General features: G+C 42.9%; 1 protein-coding gene across 1 annotated transcript; it reads right to left on the reverse strand.

Annotated features, from left to right (window-relative positions):
• Positions 1-764: 764 nt before the first annotated feature.
• On the reverse strand, positions 765-22,241 carry LOC308164320 (putative ATP-dependent RNA helicase TDRD12; the record flags this gene model as incomplete). Its single annotated transcript, XM_080538441.1, has 13 exons — positions 765-1,266; positions 1,465-1,637; positions 1,751-1,826; positions 2,235-2,465; positions 2,667-2,845; positions 3,030-3,111; positions 3,296-3,549; positions 4,102-4,230; positions 6,226-6,417; positions 7,171-7,298; positions 7,791-7,944; positions 8,237-8,422; positions 22,200-22,241. 13 exons carry the CDS (start codon positions 22,239-22,241, stop codon positions 765-767), a joined length of 2,328 nt encoding a protein of 775 aa, XP_080394567.1.
• Between the last annotated feature and the right edge of the window lie 16 nt (positions 22,242-22,257).

Raw genomic sequence — 22,257 nt, forward strand, 5'->3', positions numbered from 1 at the left:
TCAGCTATATCATATATAACATTTTATATGAAAACACCCGCTAGCATGCTAATTTCACACGTAATTCGCTCTGAGAATGAGAGCTTTATTGAATTGGTATGATTGTATACACGGCATGACTTTTCATACACCTAAACCAGTAGTAAGGCACATGACATGGGCATGAACATCACCGTAGGACCGGAACACCTAATCTTACAAGACTGTTAAAATAACGCACAGCAGACAGGAAACAGAACTAAATTATTATTCGGCTCATAATTCATAAAAATTAAAAAATGGCGCAGTCCCCCAAAAAATAAAAAAGTGGCGCAGTCCCACTCTTACATTTAACTTCATTTCTACTGGATAGAGACAGTGGAGAGAGACAGTAACGAGGAGAGTAAGGAGGAGAGGGCATATCAGCTCTTTATTGGCTGGATTCGAATGCCAATATGGGCAGATGTGCACTGTAGGCCGTGGTGCGAGACCACTGGACCATCCAAGGCCACACAGAGGTGGTTTTAATCACATTATCACATGATTATTTAATCACATTAACAGGGCTGCATGGCTGCTCCAACCCATTAACATGGGCTGTATGGCTGCTCCAACCCATTAACATGGGCTGTATGGCTGCTCCAACCCATTAACATGGGCTGTATGGCTGCTCCAACCCATTAACATGGGCTGTATGGCTGCTCCAACCCATTAACATGGCAGCCAAAATGAAACTCACACGAGCCGCTGAGGTTGACGCAGCCAGTGAAATCGAGCCCTTAGTGTCAGTTTTTGACGCCCCTTCTCTCTGGGCAAGAAGAAGAAACAAACCTCAGTGTTTCAGTGGCGTTTTTCAGGTTGGCTATGAGGCTGTTCCACTGTTGCATCTTTGGTTGTGTTGCGACAGGTACTGGGGCCTCGCATGGCTCCGGGGAAGCCAGGACCTCTGTCAGGGCCTGGGCTGGTTCTGTCAGGACCTGGGGTGGGTCTGTCAGGACCTGGGTGGGTGGATCTGTCAGGACCTGGGATGGGTCTGTCAGGGCCTGGGTGGGTGGATCTGTCAGGACCTGGGGTGTGTCTGTCAGGACCTGGGTGGGTGAGTCTGTCAGGACCTGGGTGAGTGGGTCTGTTAGGGCCTGGGCTGGGTGTGTCAGGGCCTGGGTGGGTGGGTTTGTCAGGACCTCCTGGTGACAGTGCATGCTCTTTATGGCTGCTCTCATCCGGTGGGCCAGGGTCTCCTCGGCAGCCTGCATCCTGTCCTCCAGAGTCACCTCAGAGCCCTCCGGCCTAACATGACACACACACACACCCACACTATTAATGGGGAGCCAGTTAAGTGCTCTCAGCAACTATTGGGGAACTAGGTTGAGATTGAGAACGACAAATCTCTCTATCATATAGAAACGAAATGCCACGGGTCCCCTGACGTGTTAGGAGGTCATTAGGATGTCTGGTGTGTGTGGTGCTGGAAGCCTCATCGCTCACCCCAGGCTGTGAGTGACCTCCCCAGCGCCGGCGGGCACAGCCCCCCGGCAGAGCTCCTTCAGCAGGTCTAGGTGGTGCAGGTTGCTGGTGCCCATCCCTGTGTTCAGGATCTCGGCGTGGACGTTGTACTCGTTTATGGATATCTTCAGGCCTGGCAGACGGGTGGTTCTCACCTACAGACATGCCACACAAGGGTTAGGCTAGGAGTTCAGTTGACTTTGAAATGAAGTAGAGATAACTCTGGGTTATCAAGTTGCTATAGTGCTAAGTGTAATGTAAAGCCTACCATGGGATCAACAAAGACGGTGTTTCCCAGACACAGAACGACCTTGGCTTGGTGATGCAGGCCTTTGATCTTCTGACTGAGGAGAGATGGTGAGCCCAGAGTGGGTAAGTTACACCCTTGGAATGTCATTGTATGATGTTCTTCTACAGCAGGGGTAGCCAACACGGTGCCCGCGGGCACCTGGTCGCCCACAAGGCCAACGCTGAAGAATATAACAATGTTTGCGCGACTGTGCAGGCGCAATGCGAGAGAGTTTTTGCAGGGTGAGATGTCTGCAGATGAAAGTAAGCAAGTTGAAAGGTTAGCAAATATAATTGCTGAGTGTTCTGACAGAGAACGTTGGTTCAAATTGGTCGTTATTATTGTGACTAGAAAGTGTCTGATTATAGTTCCATGGTGTGAATAGTGTCAAAGAACTAGCAAGCTAGCTAGCTGGTCTGCTCATCTCCGTCTCTTTTGTACATAGATTTGCGAATCGTGATACTCGAGTCCTGTGACTGTACTGACCTTGGGGTTCCAGTCCACCTCAGCGTCGACGGGCTTGGCCCGGCACACAACCATCTCCACGGCCTGGGGAGGCAGGCTGTGGAACTGAGCAGGCAGCTGCAGCAGCTGGTGGGCCTTCGTCTCCTGCTCACGCCCCTCGTCCAGGAACGCCACCGTCACGCTGGAGAACAGACACCCGGCCGCCTCTGGCACCGAGGTCACCCGCACTCTGACAGAGACGAACGTCAAAGCGGGGAGACGGTTAAGTCTCTCAGAGGAGCCGCCTCTTTGTTGTCTAAGCACAGAAACACACTCAAACGGGACTTCTCTCTGAGTCACCCGATTGTTGACATTGAGAACATCGTTTCATAGCTGAAATTTGTTCATTTGTATTCATGTTGGGTTTGGTGGGGGGGGGGGGGGTTCTGACCTATGATAGGCTTCTTCTTCTTGTACTCCATAGAGGCCTCCCTCTAGCACCTCCTTGGCATACAGCTTCTCCTTGGCGTAGTGAGAGACCATCTCTGCAGCCAGGCTCTCATAACAGTCGTCTTTGTTGCTCACAATGCGGCCATAGAGGGAAGCGGTCTTGATGTGCAAGGGCAAAACCTTGGATGACAAATAGGTAAAAAAGGGAAATATTGCGAGTGTACATACACAGATAAGCATGTTACAGTTAGAGGTTCATCTCATTGTGGAAGATAGACAAGCACCCACTACCACCCAAATAATATACTCTGAATGACATTTGGACCATAGTCAAAAATGTGGTGAATCATAAACTATGATTCACCACTATAGTTCCTGAGTCTTGATGAAGTGGGCGGTCCTGTTTAGGGCTGATGCTGTGTCGATAAGGACAAACACTACTGTCCCTGCAACAGAAAGAAAGTAATTAAGCATTACAGAATTCAGTTCCACTTCACCTTTCTTCAGACGCATACCTACGAGCAAAATAGCCAAATCCAGGGTTCAGCTAATTACAGTTGCATTTTAGCAGATTATTAATGTCAAATCAAGTACATTTTAGGTCAATCCGTCCATATTCTAAACACTGACTTGCAGAAGCCGAAGCTCTTGGGGTAGCTGCAGAAGGGCCTGTCAGTCTTCTGCTCCTCCTGGGCCTGCAGGACCCCCTGGGCGAAGTGGAGCAGCTCGTGGGGCAGCGATGCCTCGGTGCGCTTCAGGTAGCGCATGACCCCGATGACGTGACGGGCGTTCCTCTCAGACAGCAGGAGGACTGACTTCAGGGGGTGGGGATGCACCCTTCTTGTCCTGTTGAAGAAAAGCCTTTGGTGAGTCCAGACAGCAATCTTGAGGTTGAGAAAGCATACCCAATACAATCATGGTGCTGGGAAATGGGGCACATTTCTCAGACGTTTGCAAAGCAACAGGTATAATAGGCAAATTAAAAGACCTGTGAACTGGGGGGGCGCTAGTGAGTAGTGGATGGAGTAGACGTGCTTTCGAGAGCTCCTCTCCGTTCTGCCCTTATCTATGATGGGCCGTATCAACACGATCAAGATGGTATCGCCCCCTAGATTTTTTATATTTATTTCAGAATCTCCCAATCTTCCTCACTTCAGCATTTTTTAAGAAGTTGGACTCCATTATCTTTCCATTTGTTTGGGGATATAAAGCTCATCGCATATCGAAAGCACATCTGCAAAAGTCCAAAACTGAGGGAGGATTAGGCCTTCCTGTATTTCGTAACTATTTCTGGGCAGCCAACGCTAGGGCTTTGTCTTACTGGCAATGGGGTTTCCCAGGTGAGGCCCATCTGTATCCACTGACCATCTGAGTGAAGCCTGGTCCTTAATATCGAGGTGACTGACGACAAACAAGGTTTAGCTAGAGTGTTGTACCTTAAAGACATGCTCGACCTCCTCTGCAGAGTTAGCGATAATGAGGGTCTTCTGGACCACCTCAGGGTTGAAGTCTAACGAACCAAGCAGCACTGAGATCTTTGTGCATTCCAGACACAACAGGATCATCTGTGGGGAGAAAGATGAGGGAAACATAATCTCAAGTGATTGAAGACTGTAAGATTTAACCAGGAATAGCAGATTTTTGGGGGGATCTGTACACCAATTGATTATGCCAAATAAAGTCTGTTTATGACAACACTAGGACACATGGGGTTTGATAGTTGTACCCAACTGTCTTGTGGAGACCCTCTACCCCCATAACCCTTTGATACCAGGACCCAGTTTGCCTTGCATGAAATGAAACTGTGATTAGGACTTCCCAAGGGATAACATGTCTGTCTTTTTTGTACAGATATAGGCAGTTAATACCCACATGTGTTTTAATTCAGCCTTTGAGCCACAAAAACATTATTTTACATGAAGGCCTAAGCATAAATGTGTGATTTATAGTCCTTAACACCCGATGTTGCGCATAGGCAACATTAGCATTTCAAGTGGTTATACCTTTGACAAAACATTTAAATAATAAAAAATGTATACGGGCAACTCTATGAGCATTTTGCATCCATTGAATTTCACAAACGCACTCTTTTGTGTTTACAGACTTGCGATGTCCACCATTTTTCAGAGAAAACTTGATGTAATCATAACAATCGGCCACAAAAAGGTGGTAGAACATTTTATTAGGATCTCTTGCTCAAGAAAATAATTTACTTTTGTGAATTGATCGTGTACAGACATGTCATCAAGTGTTTAAAGTAGGGCTGTCAATGTTAACACTCCCGATTAATCCGTAAACTTTAGAAAAATGTAACGCAAATTAATCATACTTCATATTACCAAATTCTACTAAGATGCGTAGCATCGATCCTGCTACTTCGCGCATGCTAAGCGAGCGCTCTACCATTCCTCTCACAAGGCCAAAGTGATCTCAAGAGCAAAAGGTATACTTTAACCTGTGTCCTTCTTAGTTTATGTAGGAGCTATAAAAGTATACTGTATTCTGTGATAGCAATTCGAGAATGAAAATAACAGTGATGGGTTTGAAGAAAAAAACTGTCTGAAAGCAAGAAGCAGACTTCTTCTAGTCTTCGGAGACTACGTCTCCGCGTGCTGAAGTACTAAAAGTCGGAACAGCGCCACAAAACGAACTAGTGGTCGAAGACATAAGAGTTTCAGAGTAACTCTTCCCGACTCCGGAGGTCCCTGGTTCGAGACCGGGCGGGAACAACGTTTTTTCCTTTCACCTCTGAGGCGGAGCAGTTACTTACGATAGGGCTTGAGTCAACCGACTAGAATTCAGGCGAGAACAGACGGGTGCAGTCTGAGGTTTGGCAGTTAAGTGCAATTCTGACTGCATAGCTTGAGACTCTTTTACTCTGCACATTTAAGAGATTCTAATCTTATTTAGAAATCATCAAAACTAAGAAATGTTATAATAAAGTAAAACAAATAACAGATTCCTCTAACCAGTATGCCATGCAGTTGTTTTTGTTTTATGCTTTATCTCCCCCCAAAAATACAAGTAAATACTAGTATTTTAAACATGTGATTAATCACAGCCTATTATTGTGATTAACTTGATTAAAATGTTTAATCGATTGACAGCATTAGTTTAAAGACATGGTTGCCTATACAGGGTATATACAGGAATCTTGAGGTTAATTTCAATACCTTTCTAAGACTTTTTAAAGACCGTGTCAATATCCAGACCTCACCGCCACTTGGAGCTGTAACCGTTTACATCAGTGACACCTTTAACTTAACAGTTTGAGTTGTAATAGACAGACCACTATCATACAACACCATTTCCGGTTCATCTTTGTTTTTTAATAGAACTAATAAATTCCCAAACTTTTACTAAAAGTTTTTAGGACTCAAACTCTTTGGACAGAGTCTAATTCAGAAAAATATCTACAAGATTCAAGACCTCATAAAATCGTGATAAGACTTAATACTTATTAAGGGTCTTGATTTTCCCAAAATTGATTTATCAACTTTTAATACTTTTCAAGACACCGCGGATACCCTGCTATATGCAACCTCAAAGGTTAAGCTGACCTGGTGCACGTTGCCGTAAAGTGCTGCCTCCTCGGTCACTGTGATGATGATGCAGGGGTTGATCATGTGGTCTGCCAGGAGCCCCACCATCTGGCTGCTCCAGCGTTTGCCCACGGCGATGATCTGCCTGGGGCAGGAAGCCCGCTCGCTTCTGTCGGTCACCTTCTGGAAGTGCTGCAGAATGGTGGCCATCTGAGAAGGAACAATGCAGTCAGAGAACACTCATAGGGAGATGGTGTTGGCAAGGCTAGTTTACTTGTACAGCACATTTCAACAGGGGCAATTCAAATAACTTTTCATATAGCATTAAAAAATACAGAACAAGGAGGAAAATAAATAGATACACATTTAACTATATAATAAGACAATGAATAAAAAGATATAGATAAGTGTTATTACTGCAACTGTAATCAAGCACTGCTTTTTGGTTATCTGGTATTGCCTTCAGACATTTTGAACCTGCTGGTTATTTTAGGCTTCAGTCATAAGCATAAAATGCCCTTCAAAAGGTACATAGAACATAATTGAATTAATGATTATGTTAATTGTAGTTATTGATCAATAGGAAAAATATATCATATATAATGATAACGTTTTTTGGGCATATCGCCCTGCCCTAGTTGACAGACAGTCCTCCACTGCATCAGGCGGTTGTTCCTCTTTAACTTAGTGAACTCCATTCTAAACATCATAAAATCATGTCTCTCTCTCTCTCTCTCTCTCTCTCTCTCTCTCTCTCTCTCTCTCTCTCTCTCTCTCTCTCTCTCTCTCTCTCTCTCTCTCTCTCTCTCTCTCTCTCTCTCTCTCTCTCTCTCTCTCTCTCTCTCTCTCTCTCTCTCTCTCTCTCTCTCTCTCTCTCTCTCTCTCTCTCTCTCTCTCTCTCTCTCTCTCTCTCTCTCTCTCTCTCTCTCTCTCTCTCTCTCTCTCTCTCTCTCTCTCTCTCTCCTCGTCTGGGGCCTGTGAGTAGAGCAGATCCACCTCGTCCAGCACCAAGTGACACAGCCGCAGGAACATAAAGCAGTTGAAGGCCATCAGACGCACCAGGCTGAAGGGAGTGGTCACAACCATCTGGCCTGGAGACAGAAGGGTTAGGGAATGACATATTCAAATATCCAACAATATACTATACAGTCAATTGTTGGAATTAGGTATTTTTGCTCTAGACCCAGGGTGCCCAATCTTTTTTGAACCAAGATCTACTTTTCAAGTAGCCACACACACACACACACACACACACACACACACACACACACACACACACACACACACACACACACACACACACACACACACACACTTCCCAGCCTGCATAGTAAACGCACAGGGGTTAATTGCCTTGCCACATGCAAGCGCCCTCCTGACCTTCCTATTGCAAGCCGGCCTCTCTAACCTCTAGGCTACCTCTCTAACCTCTAGGCTACCGGCCTCTCTAACCTCTAGGCTACAGTCACCCCCACCGCCGCCCCCCCCCCAATGTTGTAATTCAACCCCCCCCCCCCCCAAAAACAATTTCTATGACTTCAACTAGAGCAAGTCTAATAGAGCCCCCGAGACAGTAGGCTTACAGTTCTTCTGGATCTTGATCGTCTTGGCTTCGTCCTTCCCTAGTCCCACCAGTGCAATCATGGGGTGAAGGGACTGGGCAGTCTGGCATTCCTCCAGCCGGTCAAACACAGTCTGGGCCTTCTCCCACCCCGGGCACAGGATCACTGCTATGGGCTGGGGGGGGGGACACCAGACGACAACAACAACAACACATGGGTATCTTCACTCACCACTTGATCGTTTTACTATGGATTTGTAGTAGTCCAGAAAACCACATCTAAAAATCAGCCTTCTGATAGCATGGAAAGTACTGGAGTTGGAACAATATTGTTCTATTGTACATATTTTAGCTAGTTTTAGGCTAGTCTGTTAATAACACAGACACTCCTACATTGACACTATGGAGACAGGCTTGAGCTTCCATCCTCCAGTCTGGTGTGTGTGTGTGTGTGTGCGCTGGGCTCACCCCGGTGTGTGAGGAGAGGGTGCTGTAGCCTGAGGACAGCTGCATGTGAGCCAGTAACGGGGGGAGGTAGGTGAGGGGCTCGTCTGCGCTGCGGGAGATGAGGACCGTGTCACAGCCCCAGGCGACTGCTGGCCAGCAATAGCTTTCAGCCACCGACGGCCTAGTGAACTTCTGTCTCACTAGGATCTGGAGAGAACACATATGACACATTCTAATGCTTTGGTCCTCATGTCGGGATCCGATGTAATGATCTGACTTTTCTTTCGAAAAATGTGAATACATTTCCGCGTTGTTGAAAATCAATGACACACACGTCGCTAGTCAACTAACACAGCTTGTTTTGTGAGCCTGCTAACAATGTAAAGTAGTGTTATAGTTAACTAGATAGCAGTGGAAATTACTCACCGGCAATCCATTGCCTTGCAGTATTTTGGCTTGACTAGCGAGTTTGTGTTGTGATTCTCAACAACGTTGAAATGTAGTGTTTCAAAAGAAAAGTCCGAACACTTTGATTGGTTGCCGACATGCGGACCAATGATCAGACTGTGTCACATATATTATACACATTCGTCACCACAACATCTGACTTAGACAACTGACAATCAATGAATGTGATTTCACATCTTCCAGATCACATGTAGAAACCCTCATTCAATATTTTTATTAATATCAAATTGTTACAGCCGTAGTGTGTTGCAGGGCTTAAAGTGGGAAAAAATCCTGTGCCTGAAACTTTTTCTTGGGGAGGGGGGTCACAGTTTGAGATATTGGGAGAGCGGGTACAGAAGACAGCTTCTTGTCTCAATGTTTAAATGCATTAATACTATTTTATAGTCAATACAAAATATATGTCTCAATGTTAAAATGCATTAATACTGTTTTATACTCAATACAAAATAAAATAATATATTTAGATGTCTTTAAAAGAACAAACTGATTAAATCACTTAAGGCCAAACTGATTGCATCACTTATCAAGCCACTATCACTATAACAATAGATCAATAGATCTACATCAAGTAGAATACTGATGACTAGTGACCAGTCAAGACCATTGGACTCCAGGATATCTTTGAGCTCCTGCATGAGGGCTGACGAGTTGGCGATGTTTACTTTCCTGCTGACTAGGTGTTGTGTTGTTACTTTGGCCAGATCCTAAAAAAATCGAACAAGGACATTGAGGATTTTGTCCATGTTAAGATTAGTAGCTTTGTCGATATTAATTGAAAACGTTGCTTTTTTAAGCTTTTCACACAGCCGTTTTTTCAATTCCGGGACAAAGGCCATGTGTGTTTAAATAGCTGGCGTGCTGATTGGAAACGGACAGCTTTGTCAGTGCATTTTTGTCTTCTGATAGCTTCTTGCACAAATCGACGAGTGGCTGAGCCATTGTGAAAGACAGATCATGTTCAGCTATAAACGCGCACACTCGGATCTTTTGCTCGCAAACACGGTCGGCCATTGAAGATGAAGTGGTAGGCTACCTGTAGCCGTCGCTCCCGGCAAGGTTGTTGTATGAGCAAGGTTTAAGAAACTTGGCTTCCATTTTAATAGACTCTTACTAAAGTTAGCGAGATAGCGGGCTGCTAAAAGCGAACGTCTCTACAAGCTAAAGGCCAATACACACAGCGTGCAATTTTTGTTGCACCACAACATTCGATTTTGAAGTTTGAATGGAAGTCTATGAGAAAATCTCATCCCAACGCATACGGCCCCGATTTTAATCGCACCGCGAAAATTCGATTCCATTCGTGGATGAATGGGACAAAGCACACGGCGTGCAAGTTTTGTCGCACTGTCAAATTTTGCAAATTTTGTAAAAGTTTGTGGTGCGACGGATTATTGCATCACAATGGGACAATTGGGAAAACTTCAACTGGTCTATCTAAATTAATTGAGTCACTCATAACGGGGAGAGAGACCACTGGAGCTAGCATCAAAACACTAGTCTATTAGGGCAGTGGTTCCCAACCTTTTTTGTCTTGTGTACCCCTTGAGCTGTTTTGCCATGCCAGAAGTACCCCCTCACTCATGCGTGTTGATTATTTCCCAAAAAAATCAATTAAACTCTAACTTGCAAATATAACATTTATTACTGACACACAGAGAGCAAAACCTCTTCTCATGTCTCAAACTCTAAACACATTTTCTGCTTTACACACATTTTGCTATTCAAAATGGCACTTTTTAAATGCACTGAACACGGTTTTCTGCACACAACAATCTGACATAAAGTCACATGTTTGCCATTTCAAAACATTGCCATTCAAAATTAGACTACATGAGCTAATTGGCCAATACATGTGCCACCTGGCCACCTCAATGGTTAATTGTTACCACATGCCCACACACTCACTGAAAATAGAAAAATAAATAATAAATAATAATGAATTTGATTTGATATCTGTTTCTTTTCCCTTTCTCCTGCTCCTCTTTGGCTTCTGTCTGAGGTGCAGTGATGTCATAATTTTCTCATCCCAGAGTCTTGACTGATGGGGAGAGGAAACAGACAAGATGAGACAGGATAAAACTTATCACACACACACACACACACACACACACACACACACTTAAACTTCTTATCTAACTCTACTGATTATTAATGAAATCATTTGAACCACTCCCCTTTAATACATAGATATTTACACCATTGTGAAAAATAGACTCACCCAGTAGCAGTTGCAATTCTTTTTTTCATCAGTTGAGCTTTAATGAGACACTTGAGGTTGCTTCTCTTTTATAAGCTTTGACAGTTCTGGAGGCAGTGTGGCAACAGCAGTCACCAGGCTGCTCTCCACACTCAGTATGTTCCTTGGCTTGGTTTTGATGTGGGTCAAAGCTGAGAAGGTCACTTCACACATATATGTAGATCCAAAAGGCAAAAGTTCATTCAATGCACACTTTCCCAGCACTGGATATTCCTTTTCAACATCACACCAAAACTCTGTCAATGACTTGTCAGCATGTGCCATCTTCAACCCACGATCAGAGGACATGTCCATCAGATTTTCCTGCAGGCTTGCAGGAAGGCTGCTGCTGCTCCTGTCATTCACTCTGAATGGGTTCCTCACCCAGTCCAGTTTTTCTGACTTTGTTTCAATGTCATGAAAGTACTGGTTGAAGTCAGTGTCAAGTTTGGACAGATGTGCTTTAACTATTTTCACCACAGGACCTCTGTCAGCATCAGTGGTGGCGAGATGGCCATCAAGCAGTGGGAAACAGCTCACATCTCCATCCTTACATTTCCTCTCCCATAATTTAACCTTCTTTATGAATCCATTCACTTTGTCATACATGTTAAGGATGTGTGAGTACTTGCCCTGAAGTGAAAGGTTGAGCTCATTCAGCTTAGTGAAGACATCAGCAAGATATGCCAGCTGCGCAACCCACACTGCATCCTCAAACAGGGCTGCAAGAGGGTGGTCGTTTTCTGTCAGGAAAGCAAACACCTCGATGCGCAATTCATAGAGCCGCAGCAGCGTTTTGCCACGAGACAGCCAGCGAACGTCTGTGTGAAGCAGTAGCTGCTCATGCTCTGACCCGCTGTCATGACAAAGAGTTTGAAACAGTCTGTGGTTCATTGGCCGGGACTGAATGAAGTTAATCACCTTAACTGCGTCATCCATAACTGCACTTAACTCGGGGCTCATCCTTTTGCTGGCGAGTGCCTCCCGGTGAATAATACAGTGCATCCACTTAATTTCGGGGTTCACCTTCATCACACGCCCAAGCAGCCCACGCACCTTACCCGTCATTGCTGCCGCTCCATCGGTACAGATGTGACTGCAGGATTTCCACTCCAGATCGTTGTCTTTGAAGAAATACTCCAGATCGTTGTCTTAATCAGAAATATTTCCTCGCCAGTTGTCTTTCCTGGCAGCGTCTTGCAAAACAAGATATGCTCATTTATGTCCGACTCTTCTTTATAACGCACAAAAGCCAGCAGCTGAGCCTCCCCACTAACGTCGGTCATTTCATCTAATTGCAAAGCGAACTGACCTGCTTGCTTCATTTTATCCACCACTTGTCCGACAATATTTATGGACATATCATCAATCCGACGGGAGACGGTATTGTTAGATAATGGTACCAACTTGAGCGTGTCAGCTGCTTTCTTGTCCAGCATAGTTTGAGCCAAAATCATAGCGGCAGGCAAAATCAGATCTTCGGCGATTGAATGTGGGGTTTTTGACTTAGCCACTAGTAATGAAACAGCATAGGACGCCTCCAGTGCTTTGCTTGACACACTTGCCGCTTTTTTCAGTGTAGCCTGACTTGACTTGAACTCTGACAGTTTTCGCTTGAAAAAGTCGTCAGTTTTACCAACAGTTGCTAGGTGTTTGGTGCTCTGGTGTCGCTGTAAATGGGCTGGCTTCATTGAATTATTAGCCAGGACTTCGCAGCAGAAAAAGCACTGTGGCTGTGGTGGATCAGCCGATGTACATGTAAATCCCCACAAAACATATGTTTCCAAATAATAGCGGGGTCCTTTTTTTCTTTTTTTCTCTGATCTGACCGTCTGATCTTCCTCTGATCTGACCGTCTGATCTGCCTCTGATCTGACCGTTACTGTAGCTGGTCGTTTTAGCCATCTGTCCATCTTTGCGGTATACTGACAGGCCTAGCTGACGTGCGCGCGTAAATGAACGTAAATGAACGTGATTTAAATGTGACGTGACTACCGCTTGTGTTACAGTCATTACCTGTCGGGGAGGAACTTAAGTTGCAGCGTACCATTTTAACAACAGTTTATGAAACGACTATATTTAATTATTTTTGGGGAAAGGGAAATAAATTATAATTCCAAATCTTTCCACGTACCCCCTGCAATCCCCTCACGTACCCCTAGGGGTCCGCGTACCCCCGGTTGGGAACCACTGTATTAGGGTACTGTACTGTTATAAACTGTTTAATAACAGCTTCCAATACAAACGGAACCAAATTAATTGTAACAGTTGTTTGTTTCTACCTGGCCCTGGCTAACAAACAAAGAGGTGGCTAGCTGGCTAGCTAACATTTCGGAGCTAGCATCAAAACACTAGTCTATTACGTTACTGTACTCTTATAAACTGTTTAATAACAGTTTCCAATACAAACGGAACCAAATTAATTGTAACAGTAGTTTGAAAAACATTAGTGTAACATACATAATACATACATGCAATTTCAAAGTACAAATATAGTGTTGTCAGGGCTTGACATTAAGCTTTTTCAGTGAATTTATCTATAACTTTGCATACCTGCATTCTTATGAATATGTTGTTTTTGTTTTTGATGAAATACGTGCTTTAGGGAGGGTATTAAGTTATTTAACATGATGGCATGTATTACATGTGAATAAAATATTACTAAAAAAGTATTATCATTGTTGTTATTTGTATTTTGTACTGTGCAGCCAAAAAGGCTATCGTAAATCTTTTAGCAAGTAACGTTATTTATACTTATAATATATACTATACTACAGGTGCTGGTCATATAATTAGAATATCATCAAAAAGTTGATTTATTTCAGTAATTCCATTCAAAAAGTGAAACTTGTATAATGTATACTGTATATATTATATTAGTTTACTCAAAGATCTACGATAGCACGGGGTTGCCAGATTTCTAATCTAGCACGACTGAATGACCAGCCAAATTGTACACACGTTGTATAGACACGGTCCACTGAAAACCGGACATCTGGCAACCCAAAATTAATATTTACTCTACTGTACGTGTATGTAATTTACCGGTAACCTGAATGGATGAAATGGATGACGAAAAGCTCATAACTTGTCAACCAGTCAACCTGACATCTTCAATTGTGGATGGAGCAATCATCTATTTTAACGGTTTGACAGTCAAGGGCAATATATGAACATCACCATCAGCCAGCCACTACACCTAGCCCACAGCTGCCACTATACACATTACTAGATCTACGAATTACTGCATGCATGATTTATTTCCGTGTCATGCCACATAGCTACACGGCACATCTCACATACAAGACGCCTATATTACATAATAATAACAATCGAGCATGTAGGCACAATATTGTAGCGCGAACGCAGGAACATTCGCTGCCGTGTAGTGGTGAGCACCCGGTCTTGCTGACCGCCCCTTGTAGTGGAGTTGTGTGGTGTCCTATGGCCTCGTGTCGGCCCGTATGGTTATGCTGTGGCTCGATATGAGCGTGCTTCTATGTGTGGCTTTATGAGCGTGCTGTGGCTCCAATAGAGCGTGCCTTTTTTGTACACTGTTTGTAATGGTAATTAGGGAAACCAGCTCTAACTTATTGAACTATGCCGTCCTCCGAATCTATGTCCGGCTGATCATCGCCCATAATAATAAAGTGGCTTTTATAATACACCTTTCTGGCTGTGTGTTTTGTGCGCTCCCTCTCCTGACATTTTACCAATACCCCTAAATCAGGGGACCCACATATTTTATCACAATATGTCCAGTTGTATCTTGTAGAAATTGTGGAAGCAAGGCAAGCAATATTGGTAGAGCCTATTGTAATCAGCCTGCCTGGTCCGACTACGTAACAATAAAGTAACAATTGAGAATGGAATGTTGTGGTGCAACAAAATTGCATCGCACGCCGTGTGCATTGGGATGAGATTCTTTATGATTTTCTCATAGACTTCAATGGTGTGAGTTGAAAATGGAATTTTGCGGTGCAACAAAATCGCATCGCACGCCGTGTGCATTGCAATCGAATGTTGTGGTGCAACAAAAATTGCACGCCGTGTGCATTGGCCTTAACATTACACTCATTCAAACTTCTTAAGGCCCGCCCCACTACTCTGCCTCCGATTGGCTAGAAGTCGTTGGTTGGCTTGAGCAATGTGATACCATTGGTAGGCGGAACTGTCTCTTTGCTGAAGATGACTCTTTAAATTACGATTAGGGATGGACGGTTTTTCGGTTAAACCGAAAACCGGGGTTTCTAAAATTAGAAACGTTTTTTTATCAAAACCGTCTGAAACCGGATTATTTATTTTTTTTATTTTTTTTAGAAGAATAAAATAGAATAAGAATAAAACTGGAACATGTCACATATTTGTCGTGTGTGAAAATAAAAATGATACAGTCTGAATCTGCCGCACAATGAGTGAGAGGTTTGGTCAGTTGTGAAGAATAATTGAGGATTAATATCTAATTGGGATTATATTTAAGGGTAACGAATCACTCTATGGGAAAGATAGTTGCCTTCAGTTATTGGTAGATAGGAAAGGTTTTTTACAATTACTCGCTTACATTTAATAAGATCATTTTCGCTGCTCTCTGTAAAGCGCATTGGGTCACTTTTGTGAGAAATGCGCTATAGAAATAAAATGTGATTTGATTTGATATCAATCAATCAAACTTTATTTATGTTCTATAGCACACATCATGCATTGAATGTAACTCCAAGTGCAGTATTTACTAAACCACAATATAATAAAACAAGAGCTATACGGATCAAGAGTGTACTTTGTGCACAGCGCCACTGTGTGTCACAAGTTCACCTTCAGAGCGGGTGTTCAGCGCAGCAGGCAACATTGTAAGTCCGTTCCGAGCGCAGCTGAATCCTGAAAAGGTGAACATGCTCGTGTTTCTTGCGAAGAACCTCGATTAACGGACTATTTAATAGCCTTTATGCTCATTTTTTGTTACTGCCAGTTTTTGTTATTTAGTTATTAGCCATAGGTTGTGAATTAGAATTAGAATGAATGTGATCAGTGATATCTTTGCACAATTGTTTTACCTGCTTGCACTCAATTTGCACTCGTTTGTATTTATATTTATAGATGTTTTTGTTTACGTTTTCTATTCTATTGTATATTCTATGTTGCTCAAAGAATAAAACTGGAACATGTCACATGTTTGTCGTGTGTGAAAATAACAATGATACAGTCTGAATCTGCCGCGAAATGAGTGAGAGGTTTGGTCAGTTGTGAAGAATAACTGAGGATTAATATCTAATTGGGATTATATTTAAGGGTAACGAATCACTCTATGAGAAAGATAGTTGCCTTCAGTTATTGGTAGATAGGAAAGGTTTTTTACAATTACTCGCTTACATTTAATAAGATAATTTTCGCTGCTCTCTGTAAAGCGCATTGGGTCACTTTTGTGAGAAATGCGCTATAGAAATAAAATGTGATTTGATATCAATCAATCAATCAAACTTTATTTATGTTCTATAGCACAAATCATGCATTGAATGTAACTCCAAGTGCAGTATTTACTAAACCACAATATAATAAAACAAGAGCTATACGGATCAAGAGTGTTTGTGCACAGCGCCACTGTGTGTGAAGGCGCTACTGAAAGTGATGACAGAACGCATGTCTCAGAAGATACGCGGTCACTTAGTGACGCAAAGGTAGTTCTGTATTTATCTCTATCTGTATTAGTACATTTATTTTGAAAGCTCTATTTTGACAGCTCTACCATGGGCACTTTTATTTTGATGGGGCATTCTTTGTTGATTGACTTACGACAGTTCAGGACGAGTCAGTCTCGCGGCATGTGGTTTTTATGAAAAGCTTTAAGTATGTTCACTGCATAATTCTAAGTCTAATATTTCAGTGATTATTGAGCAGTATTCAAATATTTAAATACATTGAGCAGCAGCTGAAACTTTGTCTAAGAACCAAGATATTGAGAAAGCAGTTCATTCAATGAAGACGCTGTTCCAAGAGATGATCTTCCGTGCAGGCGTGCACCCTGGATCAGCGGAGCTGGTGTGTTAAGTGTTCATGTGTTTTCATGTATGGTGTAGCTTACAAAAGTCTGCCTTTCCACTTATATTTGTGAAACTAAGTAGCCTAAATGTGTTGCGACTGTGCTTACGGTGTTTTAATGGTGTTCGACACGAGTGTATTGTAGCAGTAGGGCTCAATTATTTGAAATTGGCGTTTTTTTTTTTGTTTTTTTTTTACCTTTTCGGTTAACCGGAAAACCGCGGTTTTAGACTTTGACGGTTTTTCGGTTTCAATAATTGGAAACCGTCCATCCCTAATTACGATGTAAAGAAATAGCATGTGATTTTATTTTATTTTATTGCTCAAAATTCCCCCGTGCCGCCGGAGAACTTTAAGCCCTGCAATATAGCAACATTCTTCAGGATTTCATGCACATTCTACAGCCAGAGACAGATTACATTACATTCTTGTAGCACCTGAAAATGAGAACCCCATATTGCTGCGAGAGACAGACAGACACCACAGTCACACAGAGTTCCCCAACCCTCCATAATGTTATTCATCTTTTTTCCTCCTCCCTCCACCCTTCCTCCATCCTTACGTTTGGTTCTTGCTCTGGAGCTCCTGTAGCTCCGCTCTGGGCTCCAGCTCCTGTTCAGCCTGATTTCTTTTCAGCTTTTCTAAACGATACTACAACTGGTAGATTTGGGCTTCTATTAAGGGGGGGGGGGGGGGGGGGGGGACAATTAGAATGCAGGAAGCTCAGTATAAGTAGTAGCACCTGGAGATATAAAAGCAATTTTCATACAATAGCACAAATAAAATCAACCTGATGGATTGCTTAAATAGCAGAGAAATGCATACCTCTCTATGTGATAGTGGTGCTACTGTTAGCCAATTCTCTCTCCAGCTCATCCCTCATGTCTCTCTCCTGGGACAGCTGCCTCTGCAGCTTCCTCAGTCTGAACTGAGGAGTGTTCATCAGATCCTGCAAGGGAGAGCTGAAGAGCATAAAAGTATTTGCAAAAATGTCTGCAGTGTACAGTACATGGGTGATTTAATTCATCAACACTAAATTCAAATGTAATTTGGCAATACCCATGCCTCGGAACAGGCAATGTACCTAGAGTCTGAGTTGCCGTTGTACCCATTTCAACACCCCCAAAATGACATGATCACAGTAAATGGAAAAGTATACCTGACTGAGGAGGAGGCCACAGTGTGGAGCTGCATGAACTGGACCCTCTGTTTGCGGTTGAAGACAGGCGACTCATCATCCGTGAAAGAGGAGGCACTAGACCCCCATCTACTAGCAAAGGCTGAAACATTTGAGAGAGAGAGAGAGATACTTGCTGTTATTTCAGAACTCTGTGCAGACCACTGCAGGGGCAGTGTTGTTGAATATGAATATGAAACACAGACAAATGTTGTGACTTACTTTTCCTTTTCTTCAGATACTTCTCCAGATCACTGCTCACAGAGGCCGTTCTCGTCGTCCACAACAAAGCGAAGCATGGTGACAAGCTCAAGCTAAGGGATAAGGAATGAGCCACTTATGTATTTACAAATATAACTTATAAATGACATGCTACAGTATGGAACTGTCATTTAAAAACTGCTTTAAATGCTGTGGTTACTTAGGTCTACAATAATGAGGCCCTGTCCCCTACCTCAATGTTATGCCCCAGTGTGTGAAGGGTATAATGATCATTATACACAGCATGGTGGAGCAGCAGTAGAACCACCTGAGAAAACACAACAGGTATGATTGAGCACACAGGGTGACCCCACTAGTAGTAGCGATGCTCTAGTTCTGTCCAGTTCTGTCCGTGAGTGTGGATTACAATTCTGAAACTTGGTCTGTGTTTGGTCTGTGGTGGTTGATATTTCTCAGATGCATTAATATGCTTGCCTTGCTGTGGGATCATGTGATGTTATAAGGGATTGGGACAGTCAGATTGTGCCTGGAAAATCAATAACTGTCATTTATGCAGTGATAAAGCAGATACCTTTGATAGCTCCATCTCTAGGTTTACACCATTACTGAGATGTTCCCAGGAGACCATAGCTCCGTGGTCTGAACTGTACCTGCAGTCTCCTGAAAAATAGATAGAAGGAGAGACATGTGGAGAGTTATGAGGAAGACTGACTGAGAGAGGGAGCTGGCCATCTGGGGAAATTAAGTAAAAGACTACGGCCCAAATTACACTGGAAGCGTCAACCTCGCCTTACCTCAGCGGCTTGTGAGTTTCATTTAGGCGCCCATGCTAATGGGCTAGAGCTCTCACGTGCACCTCATGCTGGCTCCTCCGACTCGCTTGCTATAGAGTCAGAGTCTGGCCTATTTTTCACGTGTGAGGCCGACGTGAAAATTATCTTAACCAGCAACATAGACTACAGTTTCAATGTCTACATCTAAATATGTCTAACTTTTTTTTAAATCAATACTTCCGCTATCTGTTTCAAAGCAGAAACCCCAGGTAGACTATAATCATATTATGTTAATAAGTTAAAAGAACATCATGCACCATGAAGGGCAGTATTTTTCCAGTGATTTCTCCCTCTCTCTCTTTGTTCGGTAGTTTGGTTATTCTCTTGCCACGGCAACATTGTGACGGTATACATTTCCATCTTGCTTATGTTGAGATCGAAGTCGCATGAAATGACATGTCGTTGGCACGATCGCAAAATATTAAAACCAATAACATTCCTGTGGAAATGGACATGCTCTGAATAATTTGTCCACTACTCTTTCTACCGTTCTCTCTCTTGCTCACACACACACATACACACTTTCTCTTTGCTTCTCTCTGTGTTTCCCTGTCTGTGTGTGCATGACTGCGTTTTGCTTATAACCATTGCACTTTTTGAATCGCTCATTAAGGATGGATGACAGTAGAGACTGAACCCAGAACTATTCATAGTGAAATAGTTTGGACTATTGTAACGGTCTCCTTTCTGGTCTTCCGAAGAAAGCGATTGGCCAGCTGCAATGAGTCACAGCAAGAGTTTTAACCAAAACAAGCAGACAAGCTCATATAACTCCTATTTTAGAGACTCTACACTGGCTTCCTGTTAAGTTCAGGATAGATTTCAAGATCCTTCTGCTTGTTTATAAAGCTCTCACTGGCACAGCACCAGAATATCTGAAAGAGCTTTTGCTAGCATATCAGCCCAATAGAGCTCTCAGGTCTTCTGATGGTGGTTCTCTGTGTACCACATGTACAAAAGAAGAGATTTGGTCAATCTGAATGTACAAAGATAGGCCTGGCTGTAGCAGCTACGCATTAGAGGCGTAACAAAAAACATGGGCAGTAGGGAAGACAGAAAGTTCTGCAAAATTCTGCCACGCACACACAGCTAACGCAGCCAGTGTAATTTGGGCATAACAAGGTGCAAGGCATTTGTATTTTGAGTGGACAATCTAACCAGACAGATTAACCTAAACTGATTCTCTTATCCTTGAAAAGTAGTTAGATAAGTAGTCAATTGCACTTGGAAAAGACTGCAAAATGAAGCTTAACTGATTAAGTTAAGGCAACGTATTTAGAAGTGTGCCCCACCTTGAAGGAAGTCAGAGAGCAAGCTCAACCGCGCCTGAATGGGCTGGTCCAGGCAGGACTGAGGGGTCTCCACTCCCTTCCTGTTAGGGAGAAAGCTATCAATAAAGACAAGCACAACACACAAGATCATCTGCACAAAAAGACCCAGATACATGGCTGACTGCTGTGCAGATACATCAGAGAGAATGGAAGCCACACACATCCCCCCAAAAACACACATACTGTGTAGAAATGTCTACCCTACACATAGGGTGCAGAAACTTGGGCACCCCTGGTTTTAATGTCTGTTACAATTAATCTCCAAGTGATTGAAAGCAAACCTGAAAGTTAAACATGACACCTTTCCGCACATTTTAAAGAAAGGTTTCTTTTTATTTCAATGTTTTGTTTTTCTCATTTCTCATTTTTTAAAAAGGAAAAGGGCCCTGTGCAAAGGTTTGGGAACCCTTTTGGATTATTCTTTGTTACCTTTTGAGAAGATGATTACTAAGGCCCAGACCAAGGTGATTCAGTCGTTAGGGCTTCAATGAGTCAGGTGAATATAATTCCAGGGTTGAACTATATATTCTGAAGTAACTCCATGCCTTCTAAAGCCTGACTGTGGTGGCTGTTGTGTCTGGAGTTAAAAACCATGGGTTCCTCTTAACAGTTGTCCAAGGATATCAGAATGAAGAGACAGTTCACTTCCACCATCAAGGAGAAGGCTACAAAAAACTCTCGCAACGTTTCAAACTACCCATTTCCACTGTCAGAAACATCATGAGAAAATGGAAAATAAATGGAACAGATGAAGTCACGGCAAGATTTGGAAGACCAAGAAAAATGTCAAATAGAATGGCCCGAGATCTGGTGAGAAATGCTCAGAAGAGCCCACAGATCACTGCAAAAGATCTGCAAAAAACAGTAGCAGACACCGGTCTAGTTGTTCACAGGACAACAGTACAGCGTACCTTAAACAACAAAGACCTACATGGCAGAGTTGACAGAAAGAAGCCTTTCCTACGACCTCAACACAAAATGAAGCGTCTGAAGTATGCAAAAGAAAACCTTGAGAAACCTGAAGCCTATTGGAACAATGTGCTTTGAACTGACAAAACCAAAATTGAACTTTTTGGCCACAACCAAAGAAGGTATGTTTGGAGAAAAGGGTGAAGCATTTGTAGAGAAGAACAGAAAGACTCTTAGCTGGCTACAGGAAGCATTTGCAAGCTGTTATAGTTGCCAGAGGAGGAGTTACAAAGTACTAGCTGACAGGGTTCCCAAACTTTTGCACACAGCCTTTTTCCTTGTTTTATTATTTTGAAATTGTAAAAAGACAAATCTAAATTAATCTTGCTTCAAAATGTGATGAAATGTGTCATGTTTACCATTTAGAGCTTAGGTTTGCTTCTTTTTACTTAGGTATTAATTGTAAAAGGCATTTTGACTAGGGGTGGCCACATTTTTGCACCCCACTGTAGGAATTTAATGTAAAATATAACCAAGCACATTCGCTTTACTCACAAGTTATGCATTAATCTCAGCAACAACAAGCCATCTTGTAACTGATTGATTTGTAGCAATGGTTGGTCCAATTTCAAGCTGTTGATCTGGAGATGAGAAAAAGGTTTGAGTCTGCATGAACAATTATCAATATCAACTACTAGAGCTTGCTAGCTATGGCCTGTGCCATGTCATATCAAATAGTAAGCTACAGAATTGAGCCTAACTTCTTACTTACCCACTCCAACAGGACCAACACTTTGTCTTCGTCTAGTTCCATGTTCACGACTATCGTC

The sequence above is a fragment of the Nansenia antarctica genome (assembly GCF_963989245.1).
Source record: "Nansenia antarctica genome assembly, chromosome: 8".
Lineage (NCBI taxonomy): Eukaryota > Metazoa > Chordata > Actinopteri > Argentiniformes > Microstomatidae > Nansenia > Nansenia antarctica.